This window comes from Lithobates pipiens, unplaced genomic scaffold (genome assembly GCF_037356315.1).
Source record: "Lithobates pipiens isolate NorthernLeopardFrog02 unplaced genomic scaffold, aLitPip1_a1.2 Scaffold_1, whole genome shotgun sequence".
Classification (NCBI taxonomy): domain Eukaryota; kingdom Metazoa; phylum Chordata; class Amphibia; order Anura; family Ranidae; genus Lithobates; species Lithobates pipiens.
In genome coordinates this window covers 45,040,032-45,065,874 of record NW_027507685.1, presented here as the reverse complement: position 1 = coordinate 45,065,874, position 25,843 = coordinate 45,040,032, and the positions used below count along the sequence as shown (strand labels likewise).

The 25,843-nt window shown below is 42.1% G+C and overlaps 1 protein-coding gene across 2 annotated transcripts in view; it reads left to right on the top strand.

The window, feature by feature from the left end:
• Positions 1-25,843, top strand: part of FHL1 (four and a half LIM domains 1) — a 131,007-nt gene that overhangs the window by 81,430 nt on the left and 23,734 nt on the right. Inside the window, exon 1 of one of the 2 annotated variants that reach the window (XM_077490880.1) lies at positions 13,941-14,087. The exons of the other annotated variant lie outside the window; for it this stretch is intronic. Within the exon in view, the coding sequence (XP_077347006.1) occupies positions 13,994-14,087 (94 nt within the window). The 5' untranslated portion in view covers positions 13,941-13,993. Of the gene's footprint in view, positions 1-13,940; positions 14,088-25,843 lie in introns of those variants that run through there. 2 annotated transcript variants of the gene reach the window in all.

The following is a 25,843-nucleotide window of genomic DNA, read 5'->3' as shown; positions in this document are numbered from 1 at the left end:
AGTGGGTGAATACATATGCACATGCCAATCATTATCATTTTTAATTTCTGAAAAATAGTTTTACGTATATATTTTTCTAATTTTATTTCACCAACTTAGACTATTTGTGTTCTGATCCATCACATATAATTCAGATTTAAAAAAAATTGAACTAAAGGCTGTAATGTAACAAAATAGGTAAAAAGTCAAGGGGGTGAATACTTTTGCAAGGCACTGTATATACGCAGTGATGGAAGAAAATATTTGATCCTCTGCTGATTTTGTATGTTTGTCCACACACCAAAAATGATCAGTCTATATTTTTAATGGTAGGTTTATTTTAACAGTGAGAGACAGAATAACAAGAATATGCAGAAAAAATATACAGAAAAAACAAATTTCAAAAAAGTTATAAATTGATTTGCATTTTAATGAGTGAACTAAAATTTGATCTCCTATTAATCAGCAAGATTCTTGGTGTCTTCCCAGGTGTCTTCTATACCAGTAAATTGAGATTAGGAGCACTCTCTTAAAGGTGCTTAAAAGTGCTCCTAATCTGGGCTTGTGTTTTTTTATAAAAAAAAATAATAATTTATTGAGCATATTGAAAAAAATGACATACAAATGCAAAGTGTAACAGGCACTAATCATAAAGTGAAGGCATTGACATATTCTTTCTGATGGTAAATCATAAAAGGTCAAAATAACAAGGATTACCTGGGTTTGGATATAGCATAGCATATATCACACATATGGGAAGTGTCAAGCAGTCTAGCACATATTAACCGGACCAAGTGAGCCCTAAGTGGACACAATATACTGTGGGGGAAGTTTTTAAATGTTGAGTGAAGGTCACTGATCAACAGTGCAGGTGGAAACGTCCTCCAGCCACTTGCCCGAATAAATTTCGTAGTATTTATTCGGTCAACCCCTGTGTAAGTATAGTACATTTTTATAGGGGAGGGTAACATTGACAACCCTAATCCACTGTTGGATAGTTGGAGGCAACTCTTTGATCCAGGTCTTGGCTATTTGAATTCGGGCCAGGAAAAAGATTCTCGCAAGAAGACATTTATATATTTGTCCTTGGATGTGGAGAAGAGGCCCAGTAGACATTGGCAGGGACACAAAGTAAGGGGGGAGAAATTTGACCACCTGTGACCAAAAGCCTTGAAGAGAGGGACAGGACCATATTAAATAAAAAAAACGTGCCTCCCGGTTCTCCGCACTTGGGACATGCTAGACTGTACTCCGGCCTATATGTGGAGAGCCAGATTGGTGTTAAGTAGGATCTATGGACAATGTAGAGGTGGGTGAGGTGGTCAGACAACTTGGGAGATAATTTGCAAGAGGCTGGCACCTCCTCCCAGTCCTCATCTGTCATGTCTCCCAAATCCGACTCTCATCGAGACTTCAATTGCTGAGCCTGAGCAGTGGCCGCAAGTAACATAAGGTGGTTGTACAACAGGGAGATGAGTTTCTTGGGGGTCCTGGCCTGTGAACACATCCACCAGATATACCAATTCAAGGCTGGGAATAGTCACTGAATTGGAGCTGAGGGCATGAAGGTGTTGGAGGTATGAAAACATGTGATTGGGTACACCATAACTATCTTTTAATGCTTAAAACATTTTAAGCTTGTTACCTGTATAAAAGACACCTGTCCGCAGAAGCATTCAATCAGATTCCAATCTCTTGGCTAAGACCAAAGAGCTGTCCAAGGATGTCAGGGACAAGATCATAGACCTACACAAGACTGTAATGGGCTACAAGACCATTGCCAAGCAGCTTGGTGGAGGGGTGACAACAGTTGGTGCGATTATTTGCAAATGGAAGAAACACAAAATAACTGTCAATCTCCCTCGGTCTGGGGCTCCATGCAAGATATCACCTTGTAGAATTTCAATGATAATGAGAATGGTGAGAAATCAGCCCAGAACTACATGGGAGAATCTTGTCAATGATCACAAGGCAGCTGGCACCATAGTCACCAAGAAAACAATTGGTAACACACTACGCCACGAAGGACTGAAATCCTGCAGCACCCACTAGGTCCCTATGCTCAAGACAGCACATGTACAGGCCGGAAGTTTGCTAATGAACCTCTAATTCAGAAGAGAGCTGGGTAAAAGTGTTGTGGTCAGATGAGACTTTGGCATCAACTCAACTCGCCGTGTTTGGAGGAGGAGGAATGCTATCTATGACCCCCAAGAACACCATCCCCACTGTCAAACATGGAGGTGGAAACATTATACTTTTGGGGGTTTTTTTCTGCTAAGGGGACAGGATCACTTCACTGCATCAAAAGGGCGACGGACAGGGCCATGCACCCTCAAATCTTGGGTGAGAACCTCCTTCCCTCACCCAGGGCATTGAAAGTGGGCCAGGGATGGGTATTCCAGCATGACAATGACTCAAAACACACAGCCAAGGTAACAAAAGAGTGGCTCAAGAAGAAGCACATTAAGGTCCTGGAGTGGCATGGCCAGTCTCCAGACCTTAATCCCATAGAAAATATGTGGAGGGAGCTGAAGGTTTGAGTTGCCAAACATTGGCCTCAAAACCTTAATGACTTGGAGAGGATCTGCAAAAAGGAGTGGGACAAAATCTGTCCTGAGATGTGTGCAAACCTGGTGGCCAACTACAAGAAATGTCTGACCTCTGTAATTGCCAACAGGGGTTTTGCCACCAAATCCCATGCTTTTGCGAAGGGGTCAAATACTTCTTTCACTTATTTAAATGCAAATCAATTTATAACTTTTTTGAAATGTGTTTTTCTGTATTTTGTTTGTTGTTGTTCTCTCTCACTGTTAAAATTAACCTACGATTAAAATTATAGAATGATCATTTCTTTGTCAGTAGGCAAACGTACAAAATCAGCAGGATGTAAAATACTTTTTTTCCCCTCACTGTATGCTGCTGATGGGAAAAGGTATTTAGCAGTTTATATTTACTAAAACAATTGCATTTCTGAGTTCTGTGTACTGTAAGAAGAGACCAAATATAGTGAATGCAGGGTCCTGGGTTCAGTAACACTTTATTTCTCTTTCGTTCATTGATGGACACAGCTCCTTTAATTCTTGACCTTAGGGTTATCACACCACCTTCAGGAGAGGACTAGGCAGAACATGTAACACATGTAAAAACAGCAGGACTGCACAGCACCCCCCAGGGGGCAGTCCCTCTGGCTATAACCCCTCACCCTGCTTCCTGCAGCTCAGTTTTTTCCCACCTAGTGTAGAAGGACCTGGCTCCCTGAGGGGACCATTGGTCCTGGGATTTTTTTCATTTTTTTTTTTCTACAAATTTTGATCCTGTGATCTACAATCAACAGTCGGCTGGGTGACAGGGATAATATAGATCCTTGTAGTCTCCCCAGCCTGGCCATTGAGCGTGAGCAGACCCTGATGGCAGCCATTTAAGATGGCGGCAACTCTGTTGAGGTGTTCCTTTTGTTGTGGATGAAGTTATGTTTTGCTGTTTCCACCCCTCATTTTTTTGACACTGCTTGGGGACATCCCTAAGGTCAAGAATTAAAGGAGCTGTGTCTGTCAATGAACAAAAGAGAAAATTGAATTTTTGTACTCATCGTAAAATCCTTTTCTCTGAAGTTCATTGATGGACACAGCACCCACCCCTCCTATTTATGTTTGTACTGATTTTTGACGAACTGAGCTGCAGGAAGCAGGTTGAATGGTTATAGCCTGGGCGGTGCTGTGCAGTCTTGCTGTTTTTACATGTGTTACATGTTCTGCCCAGTCCTCTCCTGAGGGTGGCGTGATAACCCTAAGGTCAAAAATTAAAGTAGCTCTGTCAGTCAATGAACTTCAGAGAAAAGGATTTTACGGTGAGTACAAACATCCCATTTTTCTTGTCCTGTAGACACAACAGAAAGTGAGAGAAAATATCTCCATGTGATGGAAATCCTCTCTTAAACAGTTGTCACTGTAACATACTGTATGTCCTCACTGGAAGATTTTCCCTCAATTTATGTTCCGTTAGACACTTATAGATGCGTTGAGGTGATAAGGTATTTAGAACCTCTTTAACAGTGGGGGAAAAAAAATCATCATACTTTCTAAAGATATATAAGTGTTAAAAAAAAAAACAATCTTTTATTGTCCCTGACCAAACCTATTACATTTAGAGCTCTGGGCATCCTGCCACACGAAATAAGATTATGTATTCCAGGTGGATGATATTTGAGAAAAACAAGGAGCAGCAACAATGAAATCGGTAAATATGTAGCCAGGGTTTAAAAAGGAAATTATTCATGTACACCTTAGCTTCTCTTCAGTTATCTGTCTGAGCTTTTAGCAGGCTTATAGAGATTGAAAAAAATCATGGGTTAAATGGCTGAACAAGAAAAACAAGAGATTAATCAAGAGAAATATGGCTGTGGGTGTACATCCAATGCTGATTGTCCAGGTCCTGATAAGGGTATTCAGACCATTGAGGAATGTTTCACAGTAGAGGTAGCATGCAATGCCATGCGTTGTGTGCTACAGGGAAATGTTTTCTTTGGTTGCTATGCATTGGCAGGCCATTTTAAATTGATGAGCTGTCTTTAACACAACACGCTCACTCCCAAAATACCACATATCAACACATCACAACAGAATGTACAAGGGCGACATTAGTTGATGTAGCCATTGAGAGTGATCATGGAAGCTAAACATTCTCAGTGCATTGTCCCTTTTCGATTCACCAAAGATAAACCAGGGATGTTTTTACTATAGGTTGTTAATTGTGCATTTGTAGTTCAGCCAAGATTATGGGTCTCCTGCTGGTATTCTTTTGAAACAATGTTAGGTTTTGGCTTTACCATTTATTGATGGCAAAATGTACTCTTGTGTCCCCCGCTGGCACAGCCATGTTTTTATAATCCGTAACCTCAACATTTACAAACGGTGATCTTTTATTCTTTTTTCTCTTCTGGACATTTGCAACCAAATACAGCAAGAAAATTGTAGGGGTAAAAGTGGTGCAAGGGATTGAGAGAGGAGTCGGAAGGCTCTCTATAATTTAGGAAATGTGAAACTAGGTCTTCTTTCTCTTTTTGGTTTAAAGTTTTTAAAGTAGCTGTGGAAGAGCTTGCATCTTCCAACAGCACACTCTAGCATTAGTTTGTACAAAAGAACTTCATCATTTAAGATTGCCTAGGTAGGCATGATAACTAAATACAGCTCTGCCACTAGGAGGGCAGAAGCTGCTGTATGCTCATTCCCTTAAGAGGATGTTGTAAATGCCCATCTTTTTCTGGTAGTCTCCAAGGTATTTGTATACTACAGAAGGTTCTGCCCACTCACAAACTGGTGATCAGTTGATCATTGCGAATTTGTCTACATGCAATCAGTTGAAGATAAGTTCACCTAATTTCTTTAACTTTATACCACATTAATAAAATTTGAACATTTCTTAGGATCAATCTTAAAATGTGTACTGGATCACCAAAGCCTTTTTTTTTTTTTTTTTGGGACCACTGTGCTGACAGTGAAATTCAATGTTCTATGCTCCAGAACTGACAAGGCCTCTTGATCGGATGGTGAGTAGGGAACGGCCAAACAACCCCCTGTTCGGTTTGCACCAGAACTTTCGAACATCAGGAGGTTCGGAACTGAATAACGAACCCCATTGAAATCTATGTGACCCGAAAGGGAAATATCAAAAGTGCCCATTTTGAAGGGTTACCTGCAAGTAATTGGACATACAATGGTTATGGGGGTCCGGGTACTGCCCTGGGAGACGTGTATCAATTAAAAAAAAAGTTTGTAAAAAACTTCATTTTTAAATGAACAGTGATTTATTGATGCTTAAAGGTAAAGTATAAAAATGAAAAATTCCTTTCAATATAGTGCCTTGTCCTGTCCACTTGAAAATGGCACATCCATACTGTGCATAGAAGCTGCTGCAGCAATAATTGCATTTATAAAACACAAAAAATTACATTTCCCCTGCAAGCTTTCTTTATTTTGTAAGCAGCGGTGGAGCCAGTCTGTATGATGAGGCCACAATGTAGTGCACAGGGAACAAGATTTTTGTGTAAATTCTGGTGTCTCTACCACAGATTTTGGATTTCTACTTCTGTAACGGGTGTGGAAAAATTGTTCTTTAGGTGTCGGTGGCGCCTTCACACTGTAACCCTATAGAGGTACTCTTGATGAAAGCAAGAATTGGCCTTGCTGTCAAAAATTGTAATGATGTGCACCTGTCAAACAGGTGTGGAAAAACTCGTCTTTGGGTGTTAAGTGTGCCCCTGAAACCTACACCAAAAACATTCTTCCGGATTAAATCAACACCCACAACACTAGACAGCCTAGAAGTCCTGCAGAGATTCCACATCCCAAAAAACACTTAATCTGCGACATCGTCATCAGGGGCTTTGTACCTGCTGGTAATCCAGGACTGATTAATTTTAATAAGTCAGACGGTCCACGGAGTCTGTGGACAGACGTGTTCTATGATCAGTAACAAAACCTCCAGCAGCACTGAATGCCCATTCAGAAAGCACGCTGGATGCAGGGCAGCCCAGCAGCTCAATAGCATACTGGGCAAGTTCTGGCCAGTGCAGAAATGCATCACTTAGGCAGCCGCCTTCTCTGCTCCTTTCTTGACCAACAGAAGCCTCAAAACTAAGTTTTCCACAACACTGTAACCTACCATAGTCCGGGGGGGGGGGGGGGTGGGAGAACATTCGATAAACTTCTCTTTAAGGTGTCCTCAAGAGATTTAATCTTCTGCACTCTTTGGGGATGGGATGAGTTCGGAGACTTTCCACTTATAACGGTGGTCAAGGAGGGTTGCCAACCAATAGTGATCCTTTTCCTTTGACACACATTTTTGGGTCCTTTTGCAGGCTTTGAAGCATGAGGTAGCCCATGCACCTGAAATTTACAGAGGCATGAGAAGCAGACTCCCCGGGGTCACTGAGAATTATAGTATCTCGAATGTCTTCTTCCCAGCTGCGTGCTACTCCCAAGGGTTCTACGGATGGGAAACCATCTCTTACTGTTTGACATATGTCTTCCTCTGCTTCAGTGGCTCAGACTGCCAGAATCTGCCTCCTCTCTCTCCTCTTGTGTGTTCTGTGGCATAGGAACAATGGTGTCTGCATAAAGTGGGCCTTGAGAGGAAAGAAGTCCTCCTCTTCGTCCCACTGCTCTGCCTCGAGGGCCCTGTCCATAACCCACGCAGAGTCTGCTCCAGCAGGAACCCAACAGGGATTGTCACTGATGCATGCATTATCATGGCTTACCATACCTGTGGCCTCCTCAAATGGTGACAGTACAGTGCATGCATCCTTTATTAGCAGCTTAGGCGTGGAGAAAAAAAAGCAGAGTCGGCCTGAGCCTGTCATTGTGCCATACTCCCACAGGTACTCGTTGATGGCTGTCTGGCAATGCTGCAGCGGTTGCACATGCAGCAAAGTCAAGTTCCACCTGGTGGGCATGTCAGGAAACAGGCAGTTTATGGGCAGGTGGAATACCCGTTGAATTTCGGCCAACCGAGCACTGGCTGTGTATGACTGCCTAAAATGGCTACACACTCTTCTGGCCTGCTTTAATAGATCTTCCAACCCTGGGTACCTATTTAGGAGATGCTGTACCACCAAATTGAGGACATGTGCCAGGCATGACATGTGACAACTTTCCCTGTCTAAGGTCGGAAAGGAGGTTTGTGCCATTAACGCACACCACCATTCCTGGCTCCAGCTGGTGTGGTGTGAACCACCTCTGGGCCTGTCCCTGCAGAGCTGCAAGAATCTCTGCTCTAGTGTGGTTCCTGTCCCCTGGACACACCAGCTGAAGCACTGCATGGCACCTTTTTAGCTTGACTCATTGAATAGCCCTTTAAATGCTTAGGGAGTTCTTGAGGTTCATAGGACAATTCAGCAGAGGAGGACATGGAGGAGAGGTTAGAGCTGGCAAATCTGGCATCACCAGCTGTATGGAGATGTGGGGACACAACAAGCTGCAGCATTGAGCCCTGGCCTGCATTTTTCCAAGTTGCAAGCAGAGTTAACCAGTGTACTGTGAATAAAAATATATTGTCCCTGGCCATGCATGCTGGACCACGTATCAACAGTTAATGTGGACTTTGCGGGTGACTGCCTTGCCCAACGATGCCACAACATTGCTTTCCATGTGAGGGTAGAGGGATGGAATGGCCTTGCGTAAAAAGAAATAACGTCTGGAAACCTGCCATTGTGGTACAGCACATTCTGCAAATTGAGAATGGTGCAGAATCTACCAGGCAGAAAGACAGACGTTGTAGAGCCAGCAGCTTTGACGAGCTTGAATTCAGACGCAGGGCATGTGAGTGGCAGGGGCTGTATTTTTTTTTTTTTTTTTTCCGCTGCAGCAGACAGGGCAGAGAAATTTGCTGGCTATAGTCTACAGCTGGTGGTGTGCTGCTGGCAGATGTTCTGCAAGGATCTAAGGCACCCTGCCAGTCAATGCCCTGTCAGTGGAGGCTGCTGAGAGGTCATGAGGTATAGAAGGGACAGACTAAGGTGAGTGAGGAGGAACAGATTTGTACCCCTTTTGTGTGGCTTTTAGGTGCTTTTGCCAATGGGCTGAGTGGTGGGAGGTTAAATGCCTTGTCAAGCATGTGGTACCCAAATGGTTGGCGTTTTTGCCATGCTTGATGCGCTTGAGACAAAGTTTGGAAATGGCAACGGTGCGATTAGCTGCACATGTACTAAAAAAGGGCCCAGACAGCTGAGCTTTAGGAAGTGGGCTGGGAGATAACAGCTCCACAATATGATGGAATAGGATGGCTGCCTCATTGAAGTTGTGCCTTACCCTCATTTTTCTCCTCTGCTCTACCTGCCACCCAAGCATGAGTGGCTGACATCATCATCATCCCCGACAACTTGGCAATACGCTGTGGCTGGGGGAACATGACTGCCAATTTGTGTATCAGTGCTCTCCCCTCTCTGTAGGCTCATGTTTCTGCCTTCCTCAACCTCAGAGTCAGAAGCAACCTCTGAATTCAGTAATGGCTGTGAATAGTCAAGGGGCAAGTGACTTACATTGTGTTCAAATAACTCTGCTGACGACTTCATGCCTGATGCTGGGGCTATGGCAGGAATAGCTGTGGACAAGGAGGCAGTTTTTTCCACTCTGGCGGCTGCAGTCTCTGCTTGGGTAATGGAGGATTAGGACAGTTTAGTAAGTTAGTCCACCACCTCCTCTGCATGCTGTGGCTGGATAGCACAGGCAACATCACTAAACAGAGGAAATGATGTCCGGCCTGAGGACTGACCATATTCACCTTTTACCTGTAGACACATACGCTGCTGGCTCCCTTACAGAGCCATGGGAACCTCTGCCTCTCCTTGCTGTCCTCCCAGATATGATGGGGGGGGGGGGGGGGGAGTGGGGGGTGCTTATTAACCAAATGTAATAAAGATGTGTAAATGTGTACGTGGATGCACTTTAATCAATGGAAAGTGGTGTTTGGTGCACTTTTCATTATGAGTATTCACGACAGACGCACTCCACGTATACACTATAATATACTGTGTCAAACGTGCAGACTATCGCACAGAACTATATGGCGTTAAACTTGCAGTAATGCACAGAACTATGGGGTTAAACTTGCAGTAACGCATAGAACTATATGGCGTTGAACTTGCAGTAATGCACAGAAAAAACAGTCACTACACTCACACTGACTGATCTATCCCTACATTCACACTAATGTAAAGATGAATGGTTGCACTACACTCACACTGAACTCTCCCTGGCTGCACACTAAACTGATATTCTACTAACAATAGAATCTAAATAGCACACTATAGCACACTAACTGGCTAATAGCACTGAACAGAGCCCTGTTCTATCGCTCTACATACCACTATCACACTACAAATGGCCACTATAGAAAGAATACTTTTATAGTGTGGGGCAGGATTAAGAGCAATGAGCCATGATTGGATACAGTCATCATGGCAGCATCCAATCATGGCTCCGACAGTACTCAGTGCCTGATTGAGCAAAGCTTTCATTGCTTCAGCCAATCAGGGCTTTCAATGCACTGTGTGGCGGTGCAGTGCATTTTGGGGTTGTCTGGGCCGAACAAATGAACGAACGACCCTATAATTTGGTTGTTCCGAGAACTTCTGAACAGCCGATGTTTGGCCCTAACTCATGCTCGGGCCAAACCGTTCGCCCATCCTTAATGGTGAGTATGTTTCTTCTATTTGTCTTACAAATATATAAAAAGCAGTAAATATCTGGATGGTTTAATTCAGAAGTAGAAAAGTCTGTGCAATACTTTGCTTAGTACACTTATTTTGGGGGGCATAGGTTAATTTCCACAAAAGGTTTAAGAAAATGTTCACCAGTACAAATATTATCAAACATATACATGTTTTGTTTGATAAGCTTTACATTTCTCTACTTCAATGGAATGTTAACTGAGCTATGATAGTAACAAATGAATTCAGAACAGATATGCAGAATTGGAAGAAATCTTGTAATTGAAACTGTCGTGTAATTAATTTTTACATTGTACCCTTATTAATATTGTATCCTATATATTATAATGTAATGGCTATTGTAACAGAACCATCTGGATAGGTGATCACACTCAAAACAGCTAACTATGAGCATGCGTCAGCACCTATAGATTGCGGCAGCCAAAACAAAGGGCAAGGTCACAAGATGCTTTGCTCCTCAATACCACATTTAATGAAAAACGGGGTAGAAAAATTCCCCAATTACAGGGCGCATCTACCACTAATAGATATTTCATTATTTGATCTAAACTAGTGAGATGAAAACTTCCAGACTCCCTTGGGATTCTAGTAGCTCCCTGTAGCGTAAGCTGCACAAGAAACGTGATAACTTGTAACAATCAATTGCACATGATTGGGACGTTGTGCAATCATGCAAAATTTATTTCTACTACATGCTACTTGTAAAACTTACTGTGTAGGTCTTGTCTAAGGAGGTGACTGCCAGCAAATAGTTAAAGCATAAGTTCATCTTTAGCAACATGTTACCTTTTATACCCGTAGTTGGGGTGTAACATGCAACATGTTGCAAAGGACCGAACACCCTCACCCCCATGGTTTTCAGATTTGTCTCTGTGGTCAATCTGTTCATGCACTTCTGTTTTCTATCTGTATGTAAGTGGTTATAAAAGGAATCTGAGGCATAACAACATACTGAACAAACTAAAGCCCAGTACACACTACTATTTTTTTTTCCCTTTCTACCCAGTGGCCTGAACAAAATAACTGACAGCTTAGAAGGAGCTACTGTACTTGCTATCCGATGTTAGTACCACAGTCGGCTGAAAGCGCTGATTGGGAGCTGGTCAGCAGACCCTTTTCGGTTATGCCCCTTCAACAGAAGCCAGACTGGCTGCAGTTCACACAGGCCGAATGTTGGCCGGTTCCTATTGAACCTGCCGATGTCGCCCATAATTTGGCCCATGTGTACTAGGCTTAAGGCTCCATGCACGCTGAAGTTCATAAACAGCTGTTTTTTGGGAGTTTGGGTGTTTTTTTTTTTTTTAACAGCCCATAAACTCCCCTCTTTTTGGATGTTTATCAGCAATGGAGTTTATGGGCTGTTTTCTAAACGCCATAAAATCTCAGGAATTGTTTTTCTGACCACAAAAATGCCAAACGCTGATAAATGTTGATAAATGCTCAAAAATGTGGCTCATCAGAGTTTAATGTTTTTTTTCATCCATTGAAAAAAAAAAAATGCTAAAAAACACTGAGGAGGATAAAACGCTAATAACCGCTATTGCAAAAACATTAAACGTTGAAAGACTCACTGCAAAGCTACTGCCATTCACGTTATTTTAATGTCCAGTGTACATGAAACCATCAGGCTCTGACTAGTGAACATTGCCTATCTAGGGGACTCATCATAGTTTCTTCTACTGCTATAATGAAGCAAAGTGATGCATTCTAAAGCATTCTGTCGCATGCATTAAAGACTAAGTGATATAGTTAACCACTTCAGCCCTGGACCATTTTGCTGGCCAAAGACCAGACCACTTTTTGCGATTCGGCACTGCATTGCTTTAACTGACAATTGCATGGTCATGCGACGTGGCTCCCAAACAAAATTGATGTCCTTTTTTTTCCCCCCCACAAATAGAGCTTTCTTTTGCTGGTATTTGATCACCCCTGCGGTTTTTATCTTTTGCGCTATAAACAAAAATAGAGCGATAATTTTGAAAAAAACTAATTTTTTACTTTTTGTTATAATAAATATCCCCCAAAATTATATATATAAAAAAAAATTCCCCTCAGATTAGGCCAATACGTATTCTACTACATATTTTTGGTAAAAAAAATCGCAGTAAGCGATTATTGATTGGTTTGCGCAAAAGTTATAGCGTTTACAAAATAGGGGATAGTTTTATGGCATTTTTATTATTATTTTTTTAATAGTAATGGCGGCAATCAGCAATTTTTATTGTGACTGCGACATTATGGCAGACACATCGGACATTTTTGACACATTTTTGGAACCATTGTCATTTATAAAGCAATCACTGCTATATAAATGCAGTGATTCCTGTGTAAATGACACTGGTAGTGAAGGGGTTAACCAGTGGGTGGCAGTGTAGGGGTTAAGTGTTTCTAGGGGTGTGTTACTAACTGTTGGGGGCTGGGCTTTAATTTGGTGAACACTGATCTCTGCTCCAATCACATGGAGCAGAGATCAGCGTCACTAGTTGCTAGGCAGAACGGGAGATGCTGTTTACAACGGCATCTCTCCGTTCAGCCGCCCCGTGAGACGATCGTGGGTATGCCCGTGGCGATCGAGTCCGTGGGACCCACGGGGGTCCCGACCAGCACGTGAGCACGCTGCTGGCGCGCTCGTGATGGCAAGGCGGCAAATTTAAAGGGGCGTACAGTTATGCCCATTTGCCTGCCCGTGCCATTCTGCCGACGTACATCGGCGTGCGCTGGTCGGGAACCGGTTAAGTAAATAATGAATGCACATTAATTTGCAGGAAAAAAATGTGCATTTATTTTTTTGGCATAGGAGCCTGCAAAACATGATCAGTGATTACCCATGATCATGTGTTCCATTGAGAACTACAAGTCCATCTGTTGAAGTGGCAGATGGGACTTGCAATTCAGGTAGTTTGGGGGTGTGGTCCTATTTTCGCCATGTTAAACCCTAAATACAAATGTAACATGACGCAAGAGATTGTTTTAGGATTTAATCCTACTAGTTCATGAGCCGCTTCCAATCGCCACTGTATTGGAGAAGAGGCTTGCCTCTCTCCTGCTGCATGCTGAAGGGCTGCACATAGCATTGTAGTTCCAAGCAAGAGCAAATGTGCAGAAGAGACTCCTGCAGGACTCCATAGTTGGCAGCAGGCACAGGGGGCTCTAACATAATGGGAGTCTGACAGAACATAGGAGGTTTGAGAAGACCGCTCAAAAAGAAACTGTAAAATTTTAAAAAAATTAAACAAGAATTGCATGTAAGTTCTGTTATTAGCATCTCAGTTATCGAAAAAAAATGACTTTCAGGTCACACAACTGTGCTGCAGTTTCTGCATGTGAGAACGAGCCCTTAGTTTTGTTCTCCTTGAGATCCCGACAGAAAAAAAAACATGACTGGGCTTTTACCCTTCTCTACCACATCCACCATAAACAAAAACTGTGTACTATAGCTACCCTGGCATTGTAATCTATATGAAGAGATGCATGCTATGTTCATGACTCCTGACTTATACTTTCCACTCATCTCCTACAGAGTATATCTTTTGTGTTTGTGGGTATTTAATTTCATTAGGGACAGGCTTCTGGGCAACCACATTTGCTTAGGAGCTAATTTAGAAATTGGAGTAGTTGTGTGGGCATTTTATGTGTACAGTTTTTTGTTTTTTTTCTTGGCCCCCATTCTTCTCCTAAAAGATAACCAAAAATGGTCTTGCATTTCAAGCAGGATTAAACATGAAATCCCTGGAGAGGGGTGTGAACATGTGCCTGTGACTCCTTATTAATAGCTGCCAGTAATTATGTATGTTATCAAACAAGTGGCTTGTATCAGCTAAGCACAGGTCCCTCACTGGTCTAGGTGGACTACTTGTCACCATGGCTTATGAAAGACACTCAGGTAAATAATCCATAGTATGTTTAGGCAGTGATAGCTATCCTACTATTGTCTTCTGTACATTTTTAGTCTTTTTTTATTTTTTATTTTTATCTTGTAGCTTTGTTTGATGTATGTTGTATATTGTATTTGTAATTGTCTTATGTCGCAACCATTTGTTTGTTTTGTTTTTTTGCAGCCAAAAATAGTTATGAATGTGTTTAAAGTGCATTACAGCTTTATTTGAGACTAGCCTTTATTTTACATTTTGTTTTGACTTTTTGAGGTATTGTTGTGTTTTTTTTTTTTTTTTTTGCAGTATTAGAAAAGTGGAAATTGTAATGTTTTACCTAAAAGCATAACTGCCAAAATGTATATTTAGATAGATATGGTAAAGTGCTGTATACCTTTTAAAGGATTTAAATTGGAAAAGCAGATGCATATTTTTGGTGGTAGTCAGCATGTAGCCATTATTAGATTGTGTTTTTTCAAGTAGTTTCCTTGTAATAATAAAATATTTTAAAAGGAAATTGTGAAAGCCTGAGTGCTTTGCATCATCAAATTTTATTGCTCAGGTTGTATTCACATTTCAATTTGTTGAGGATATTTGGTAGATTAATGTGTGCAACGGGTGCAATCTTATAGAAATACCAATCAATTGCTTATTTATTGAAACATTTTTATTATATGTGCTGTATCTGGCTGAGCAATACATGATGATATAGGAATGTCTCTACCAGCTGTATGACACTCCGGATCCCCTCTCTTAACTACCACAAATGCAGCATTCATTACTTAGTAGCCAACACAACCAGCCTCACAATTATTTTATAATCGTTTTTAATTGTATTAACATAAATTGGTAATAAAGTATTCTGTGAATAGAGACAAATGTCTCTGTGGATGTAAAACAAACATGCAGGGCTATTCTGTAAGGCTGCTGGAAGGGAAAGGGAAAGCTGTTTCCTAGAGCAGATTACTGATCACTTTCTTTTCACCGTGTTTGAAAATGACAGCCCAAATGTGGTTGCAATGGGAAACATGGCTTGAAATGGTGTTATTTTCGATAGGGCTGGTGCTTGAGCATTGTCTAACCCAAACTTTTCCCAATTTATAAACTGGTTTTAAAATGATTCTTCTTAAAAATGCAGTTTAAAAGTTTAAGCTTTTTGTTAAAATTGAAAAACGTCTGTAAACAAAACGCTGCTAAACGCAAGTTACCACGTTTAGCAGTGTTTACAAGCTGTTACAAGCATTTGGCATTTCAAATGCCTCTGAACATCCGTCTGAACCCATTTTTTTTTTGCGTTACGAAAAAAAGCTTCTAAATTCAACTGCCTAGAAACGACTATAAACGGCCCAGTGTACATGTACTGATAAGATAACATAGAGGAGAGTCAGGGGTAGCTGAAAAAAAATGCCCAACTGCTCCTAAATGTCCATTTACCAGGAGCAGTCTACATGAGGCCTTAAGTGCAGTCTGTAATCTAGTATACCTGGTCAGACACGCCCCCTCTCTATCTGTGTGAGAACACTTGTAATGAGGGGTGTGGCCATTACTGTTTGCATAAAGCACTGGCATGAGAGGGCAGAAAGCGCATTTGAAATGAGAGGCAAAAATTTGCAAGGTGAAATCTGTTAAAATCCTTACATAAGCTGGAATGAGACTATATAGAGGCAACAAGGTGTGAGTCTACGTTTGCTGTTTAAGTACTGAGTGATCTACACAACTAATTTTTTCTTTTTTGAATATTCTAAAATATCAACTGCCATTTTATTGTCACATCTGTCCTTAGGTGGGATTTAAGATATAACTAAAGGCAAAACATTATTTTTTTTTTTGGATAGAGTGGAGAGGGATTAGAATCCCTGACAGTTTTTATTGTTGTCTGTGCTCCCGTTAAGGAGAATCACCCTCTATTTCTCCTGTTTACAATTATCAGTGAATGTAAAGAAAATTACAAATTTTGGGTCATCCCAGAATAGTACTAGAGTGGAAATCTTCCAATAGGGGCACTAGTTCTGGTGATCTGGGGGTCCCTAGGTGTTTAACTTTGCAAGGATTTCCTCTCACTTCCTGTTTGTACATAGGACAGGAAGTGAAGAGAAATTTCAAATGGGACACAGATGGCAACAAAAAAAATTGTCAGGGGTTATAACCCTCCCGTGGTCTATCCAAAATGGAAAAAAAAAAGATTTTGCCTATAGTTCTACTTTAAAACCCGGTGAATAGATGATGGTTGAACTTGAAGAAAGATGAACATAAATATACATACATTAGATCATAAATTCTTCAGATATGAAATTGACACATGCATGGAGCTTATCATCCAGTGTGGTGGGTGACATCATTGTCTGTTATACATCTGTCACTTCTTTCCAGACATATATCAACTGACACCAGGAGAAACTTCCAGGCAGTTGGCCAGACCTTCATTAGGAAGAGTCTACGGTTAGAATACATAGAGAAAGCAGAAAGATCAGAGGGTACTGGATGCAGATAGGTGCAGCCGCTGTCCCAACAAACCTAACGGATATTCTAAATGGGCTAGACGTGTGCCGCCCCTTGAATTGTTTTACTGGAGCACTGTTCTTGCGTATAATAAATTTGGTGTTTTTCAGGTTTAAAAGGCCTTGAGTATTATACTTAAAAAATTAAAGGTGAGTTGCCTTTTAGCAACCAATCAGATTGTAGTGCTAATCTCTGAGGTGTAGATTAGCAAATTAAAGCATTTGATTTGTTGCTGTGGATAACACCAGAACATTTCCTCTTGCCATGGAAGAGGTACTCTTATCTTAATTAAGTAGCTCTGCAGTTCTGTTATAATTCGGCATCTAAATAGGTTTGTTGTGTTTTTTTTTTTTTTTTTTTTTTCATAGAGGGTTTAGAGCAGATGAAGCATGGATATAAACTAGTGTGTCACAATTAAGTAGAAAATAAATAAGTAAAAAAAAATGTTTAGAAGGCTGTGAAATCATAAGGAACATTCCACAGTCGGCATAGGTGTTAAAATATCAGTAACAAACCATATTTCCCCATAAATCATGCTATCCGCTTTCACAAATATCAGTTCAGATAGAAACCGTTCATGAAAAAATGTATTCAGCTATTGAGGCCCTTTTAGAGGGATATTATTGTAGCACTAACCCCCGGAGGAGCTGCTGGTTATTTTTTGGGCTTACAGTCACCCTCCGTTCTCCTTGTTGCATGTCTAGGGGATGTCCCGTGGTAGATGGCCCAGTAACTTGAGACTGACAATAGATCCAATTGAATGGATTTTATCTGCAAAACTCAAACAATTTGAACAGTCTTTCAACTTGGGATCAGAGGGTTGGAAAAGGAAGTTCAGGTACTCTTAGTTGTAACGTCCAAAAACACATTAAAGAACTTGCTTACTTTGAGTGCATCCAGAAAATAACCATTCGCAGCTGGAGGATCACTCAAGTTGGACAGTCCTCTCTCACAAGGCCTAGCAGCCAACTTGGTGCTTACTCAGGAACAAGTCTTTGCCACAGACATTGTTGCAGAACATGTAGGGAAACTAAACTTGAAACACTTGTAGGATACCTGGACCTTTCAGCCCGCTTAGCGATATCCACAAGACCGGATTCTCCCGGTTACTTCAGCCCTTCCAGGCTCTTGTTAAGAAAACCCATCCGTATGTGGTGTTCTTCTAAAGAGTCCTCCCCTGGAATGCTCGAAGTACACTGGGTCTCTCCCGAACCGGAGACGGCACCCAACCACCTCAGAATCCTCCTTTAGTTTCCTTGCCTTGGGCTAGCCAGCTCCAAGACATTAAAGTCGGGTGGATCCGCACCCCAGGCCATAGCCTTCCTGGGGGCTGGTCAGGAGGATCAGCACCATGTAATCAGCACATCATACTGGACTGGAACCCCAAACCACGTGACATCCGCATCCTATATACCCTCTCCCAGAAGCACAGCAAGAGCGCCACTCCCACTGGGCAGCTCAGAGAGTGAGTAACTTAAGCGCCTGACCAGACCACAGTTCCATGCCTGCCAGAAGACAGTGCCCCTTGTGGCCAGGCTGAACATCTCACAGTCCAGACAGACTGACGCTGAGGCCCAATTTGGATAATTACACTCAAACCAAACTGCAGTTTAGGCAACTTTAATTTTTGAAAAAACGCATAGCGTGTGCTCTCCAGGAGTCGCCGCTACATTATAATCTTATATATTTTAATCTGGGTGCAAAAAATAGCAGCTTGATTAAAAAAAATCCTATTTGTGTGTTTATGCTTTAAAAAAGCCTTATTTCTATGGAATAGATCATAATTATATTTGTGCATTAGGGCAGTCATAGTTGCTCATTATTCACTCAGGATTTATGTCCTACCTTGCAGTGCTGAAGGAATCCCCTATCCCCTACCTTGAGAACATTGTAATCTGACAGCAGTGGGTGCTGTTTTGCTGCAACTGCTTATCAATGGAAAATTTTCCAACATATTCCTTTGTTGGAAGTAGAATAAACAATCCACTTCTGTTGAGTGGGGGAGACCACACCTATCTTATCTAACAAGCTGTTATGCAGTTAGGCAGAGTCATTCTAGTAGACCTTCTTCCTTACCTCTGGTGGCTGATAAACAAATCCCTTATTTTGGAGGTCTACTCCATTTTTAAAAAGAAAATTAAATGCATTGACCAGCATTGGTAAAATTAATAAATATGCAGCATACACTGCAGTACTTCCTTTCATTCCAGCTCTATTCACTGCAGAAAGTCCACTTCATATCGTGCACCTTCCAGTTGATTGATGCCAAGCTTCATGTAAACATGGAAAAATGGTTTAATACATCAAATCTTATTCAGATTTAACCACGTGAGCTCCGGAAGGTTTTACTCCATTCATGACCGGGCATTTTGTGGCATTTAGCACTGCGCTACTTTAACTGGGCTACAGCTAATCACATGGTATGGGGTGCTGTGATTGGCCCAGGTACAATGTGATAGCTGTGGGCCAATCACAGCATAGGCAGCACAGCTATTATGACTGCATTCATTCATAACAGCTTTGTTGACATTGTGATCATGTGATTGCATACTGGGATCTGCAGTCCGCTGTGTCCGGCATGCACAGTGGTTGTGGGAGGGCATGCTGCACATGCCTAAACCAGGAGCAGGCATGTGGCATACATATATTTACTGTGGGGGGTTAACAAGTGGTTAAAAAAAAAAATATGCTAGGGAATACAGAAAACACGTGTAATTCACACTTATGCCGTGTACACACGATCAGACTATCCGGCGGACTTAGTCTGGTGGACAAACCGCCGTAAAGTCCGCCGGACTTTCTGAATGAGCGGACCTGCCCACACATGTGACTGTTCCGGCGGACTAAGTCCGGCGGATTATCCGCCGTACTTTGAAATGAACGGACTTGCCCACACATGGAGGAAAGTCCGTTCATTTTACTAGCAGAGGAGCCTGGCTTTCTTCTTCGTCGCCGCCGCCCTCTTCTTCCGACTTCGGGGGTCTTGTCCCCCTCTTCGGTTCTTCTTGCCGGGCCTCCGCGCCTTCTTCTAGCTCCTTTTACAAGCGGTGGCCCGGTCTTGTGGCCTTCTGTTCTCTTCTTGAGCTGTTGCCTCGTCGCTGTCTCTGGCCACAATGACAGGCACGTGGCATGCAGTGACTTATATAGGGGCATCGCCGGATGATGTCCCCACCTATTATGATGTCACAGTCCCAGAGGATGCTGGGACTGTGACATCATAATGGGCGGGGACATCATCCGGCGATGTCCCTATATAAGTCGCCGCACACTGCGTCCCTGTCATTGTGGCTAGAGACAGTGACGAGGCAAGAGCTCAAGAAGAGAAGAAGAGAACAGAAGGCCAGAAGACTGGGCCACCGCTTGTAAAAGAGCTAGAAGAAGGCGCGGAGGCCCGGCAAGAAGAACCGAAGAGGGGGACAAGACCCCCAAAGTCGGAAGAAGAGGGCAGCGGCGACGAAGAAGAAAGCCAGGCTCCTCTGCTAGTAAAAGAGCAGAACATAGCGGAGGAGTCCGGCGAGAAGACCCCCCGGAGCTGTGCAATAAACTATTTTAACCCTTGTGTATTGTTTTTTTTTTTTTTTCACAGGTGAGTGGGTAGCGGTATCCAGGGGCCCTCTTATTAAAGGGGGCTCCCGGATTCCGATAAGCCCCTTGCCCGCAGAACCCGACAACCAATGGCCAGGGTTGTCGGGAAGAGGCCCTTGTCCTCATCAACATGGGGACAAGGTGCTCTGGGGTGGGGGGCCACGTGGCCCCCCTTCCCCAGAGAACCCCCCCATGTTGAGGGCATGCGGCCTGCTACTGCTCGGGGGGGGGGGGGGCGCTCGCTCGTCCCCACCCCCTTTCCTGACCGGCTGGGTTGCGTGCTCGGATAAGGTTCTGATATGGACCTGGGGGGACCCCCACGCCGGTTTTTCAGCGTAGAGCTTCCCCTTTAACTCCATACCAGGTGACGGGGCCAGTGACTCCTCCTTCGCTGGTCCAGGCTACCTGGAGCCACACTCAAAATGAGCAGACTTTTCTCCGTGCGGGAAAAGTCTGTTCATTTCAAAAGTACGGCAGACTAGCGCACACACGGCCGTACGCAGTCCGGCAGACATATTTTGGTGCAAAACTACTTTCTTAAGGCCCATACACACGATCAGACTTTTTGACAACAAACATGCAAATTAGCTGTTTTGGAGCAACGTCCGACTGTGTGTACGCTCCATCGGACAAACTTTTTTGGTTTTCATCGGACTTTTGTTGGCTGTGCGAACGGACAAACTTTCTGGCAACAAAAGTCCGATGGAGCAAAGTCTGATCGTGTGTACAGAAAACCATAGGACTTTTGTACAAAGTACAAACAGGCATGCTCAGAACCAATGCAAAAGATCAGACGACAATACAGAAGTTGACCAAAGGTGGCGGTAAAGAGCAGAAAAACCACGTGATTTTGTGAAAGTTGGCTGAAAAAGTCCTGCTGTGTGTATGCAATACAAGTTCAGGGCCGACGCCCTTTGTACAAAAATCCAAGGGAAAGTTTGTACAAAGTCCTATCGTGTGTATGAGGCTTTAGTCTGCTGGACTTTTGGGTAAAAAAAAGTCCACCGGACTTTTCCACCGGATTGTTTGATCGTGTGTACGCGGCATTACAATTGACTTATTTCTGCAGCGTTAACCCAAAAGTAAACTGTGTATTCACTGAAAATATGCTATACTTCTTTTTTCTTTTTTTTCTTTTTTTTTTAAAAGCTCTACATTTGATTACATTCCTGTAAGTCTGCCTGATTATTTTCCTGAGTCTATAAAGCATACAATAAAATACATTTATAGCCAATACTGTAGGAAATGTTTAATACAGATGTTATTCATAATTTATCTTAATGTACACAATGTTTTCTCTGTGTATGTGATGTAACATGCAACATTCTGTTTGGGAGGTCAATATGTAAACTGTTTCTGACATGTTCTATTAATCAATATATGCAGTTGCACAACTTGGACCAGGGAGTTGTGCAACCTAGAATGTTTTGGGGTTTCTGTAAAAATAGCTGCAAATTGCACAAATTGTTGAAAACCATTATCAAAATATATTTTCAAAAAATCATTAACGTAATAAAGGGGGCGTGATTGACAGCTATTACTGTATACTTTCACCATCACAGGAGTGCGCGCTCAAGCTTTGAGCTACTATATCAGGGGAGAGAGAGAGAGCATGTGAGGGGGTTTGAATCAAAGAAAGAGCTCCCTCCTGTTATTGTGAAGGGGAACAATAACAGCTGGGTCTCCCTTGGCAACGTCCTGGGAAATTTCCAGTCAGTCTTCATGAGGTACATACAAAAGGTACATACAAAAGGACAGGAGCACCAAGCCTAGCATGTAACTTAAAGATAACAAAAGTGAGCAATACTGAAATATAATAACATTAAAGAAGAGCATTACCCTATAAACAAAAAAAGTCAGCAGCTACAAATACTATATCTACTTACTGACTGACTGAAAAACACACACCTGTCCCAGGATCCAGTGATGTCCTCACCTGACCTGGCTCTTTGGCAGTCTTAGGATGCCAGCCCCTGGACCCAAACTGTGGGCAGCCAGCTGTGACTCCTTGTGGCTCCACAGCCGACTGCCCACTGAGCGCCTTGTGAATGGTCCCATATTCTCCTGGGACCTGTGACATGTTCCAAGAGACTAGCGGGGGGGGGGGGGGGGGGTGTCAAAATCAGGTATTTTACTCCCCCCCCCCCCCCCCAAAAAAAAAAAAAAATCATTACTCCCACTTTTGTGTGAAGTCCTGCTTTGGGAAGAGAAGGGAGGGATCAGTTCTGAGGGTTTCAGAGAGATGAAAATGATGATTACACATATCAATGAAGAGTGCAAGGTACTGGTGGATGTCAGGAAGGTCAAACAATGATTAGTTGGTGTAGGCGGAGGGAAGAGTGGTACCATAAGGAGATCGGTCCCACTGAACTCAAGCGTCCAGTTTTTTAAAAATTTTAGGTATAATTTTAGTAGTGCGTATATAGACTCTAGTAATGCCTCTCTAGAAGTGTGCCAAGCTGCTAGTACATAACATTTCTGATTAAAGCCCTCCAAGTCCCCCAGAGTTTAGGGAGGTGATGAGAGACACATGGTGTCCTAGCAAACTGCCTGTATACATGACAACAAATGTTTTATAAATGGAGGATGACCATAGCTGTGTTTGGCCAACTTCTGGATGCTTTCAGTTTATATCCAAAATGGGAAGTTTGCCAAGGTCATGCCATCCAGCATGTTTCTTGTTGACATCAGTAAAGGTCACCGATGCAATCTCTTTCCAACCTTTTATCTTTAACCCCTTCTTCATAACAGCTGTCACCATATGTTTTCACCCACTTTATTTAGTAGCCGGTGATGAGAAGTTATTTTGCAAGCTATAAAAACAAGGTCAAGGTTAACATAAAGATTGTGTTGTGATCTATTTATTTTTTATTTTTTTTAAATGACAAGTATATATCTATGTCATACTGAAATGACATAGAATAGTAAACCACAAAATATTAAATCTAATTTTATTGCAAAGATGGAAAATAAGCCATCACGTATATTAGATTTAGGACAGAACTCCGATAGGAATACAATGTTTTGTCCATTCAATGTATTCCTTATAATGATTCTGTTACGCAGCTTTCAAGGTAGATCAAAGTTAATTCTTCCAACTTTTTCTTACACACCTTGCAAGGAAAAGATCTATTTTGGTTGATCAAAACTAAATACAAATAACTTTTATAATTTGGCTCTACGTACGTGTTACTTAGTAATGAGGCAAGTCGGCTTATCCACAGTGCCTAATGCTGAGGGAACATTGGTGTAGAATATACCATGTCTACACCCTTCCTGGGACAATTAAATCAGCTCTGAGTTGCATGCACTTCTATAGGAGTGGAATGTGGTAGAAAGCCGGTTACAGTTCTACAACAGACACCGTAAACTCTTTGCTTGTAGAAAAGAAATCTAGTGTTGGCAATATGGCAAGGTTGCCTTGGCTTCCAGTAGTTTCTGATGCACCTTTTCAACCTCTGATTATTTCCTTATAAAATTCAGTGAAATTTTATTTAATTTTATCCTAAGATGCATTACAACATTGAACATTCCAAGATGCAGCTAAGCTGACATGATATGAGTGCAGAAAAATTACCAGTGAGAACAAGTTAAAATACAGGGTACAGAAAGGCACCCACTATATTCAGTGCTTACTGTACAGTGGGGGGAATTTGCTAAGACTGGAGCAGCTGTGCAAGGCAACCAGTTTGTTTCTAACATTCACGTTCAAAGCTTAACAGAATGAACTGAAGCTAGAATATGATTAGCTTCTGTGTACAGCTGCTCCAGATTCTGTCTGCTGCAGTTTTAGAAAATTCACACCAGTATGCATCACTACAAGGGCACATCCGAGCCTTTATAAGGTCATCATTTAGAGAGATGCATTCTTTCTGCTGCAACTTTTGGCCAAAAACGTTAACACTTTTAGTATGTCTCATCAAGAGTATACTTGACTGGTGAATCACTGTTGATAAACACTTCATAACAAAGCAAGAAACCCAAACAGTGATCCTTCCCACGGACCCATTTTACATTCCATGATTTTGGCTGTTTAGTCATTGCAGAGACAGATTAAGCCCTTTGCCATGAATTATTACTGGCCAACAGTGCTGCACTTGAAACCGTTACATTATATTGTATTCCTTGGTAATGAGCTAGCCATCAAAGTACTTAAATTACTGCCTTAGCTGACAAAGAATAGAATACCATTATTTTTATTTATTTTTTGCTCATTTAAAGTGATTTGTAAACCTCTGACCTAAAAAAATTATTGTGTAGAGGAGGGTGTGTCCATTCACTCCACTCAGGTCTCTGATTACTCTCAGCTCTATGCTGTGCAGTATGCACAGTCAGATTCCCACCTCCTGCCTTTGGATGCTCAGAAATGCTATGTGAATTCTGGACTTTGAACTTATGTAGAGGAGAGAGGAATGCTGAAAAAACAGGTACATCTTATGTAGGCTGATTTGTTTAATCTTTGTGCATCACCTGAGGCTAGGCCCTTCACTGGGTATATGTGAGAGTTTACAACCACTTTAAGTATGAGGTAAATATGTTTTTGATGTGCATTTTAAAGTTCTGTCAAGTGTATAGTAAAAAACTTTTTGCCTTTCTGTAAAAGTTTGTATGTTCTATGTTAATGAAAAAATAATGTTCAAAAATGTGATCTGGCAGAGGAAAGCTGTCTTGATCAGCATGCTGCTACTGTGCATTTTTTAAAAATCTAGCACTGACAAAATGTAATTTCCCCCAGCAGCAAACCCTTTTCAACAAAAATTGGAAAGGCATAACCATGGGGAGGCAGTTTTAACTGTAATCATTGTATCTCTAATACTAAAAGCCTCCAAAGGAAAATGTATAAAAAAAATCTGTTGACCTTGCCCAGGCCTACAAGCTACATGGCATTATTAAAAGGGAAATGTAAATGAGGTTAAAGTAAGTTATTAGTTGTAGCGTTACTTGGTGTACTATTGATGGCTGAATAAAAAGTACAGTTTCTTAAGAGGGGGTTCAACCTGTTATACATGATAATTGGGAGGTTGCCATTGATGATCCAGGAGGAGGCAGTCAAAATAGAACAAATTATTATATCACCTGTTTGGTCTGGAAACACCTTGAAGTGGTTGTAAAGCCTCAAGGGTTTTCACCTTAATACATTCTATGTGCTTCAGCCCCGGACCCCCTTTTTCTTACCGGAGTCTATCCGATACAATGATGTGCATAATCACAGCGGTTCCAGCTGCTGTCTCTCTCATCATTGGACAGATTGGTAGCAGCAGGAACCATTGGCTCCCACTGCTGTCAATCAAATCCAGTGACGTGGGGGGCGAGGCTGAGTCCCGCTGTCTGTCAATGAATGCTGCTGCAGGACTCTTAACGTGCCCGCGCTGGTTCCCCCATGGAAGGCGGCTTTATGTTGGGGCACCTGATGAAAATCAGGGGCCAGGAGCCCCGGCAGGGCAACCCAGAAGAAGAGGATCAGGGCTGCTCTGTGCAAAACAATTGTGCAGCGCAGGCAAGTATAGGCATGTTTATAAACAAGGGTTTACAACCCCTTTTAACATTTGAGATATCTTAACCTGAAGTATAATATCCTGTGGATCCAATCACTGGACAAATGAGAGATTTGACATTGGCTCCTAAATATACTTTAATAATTTTGTCACATGAATCTGTATGTTATGTATCTGGTCCATTGAAA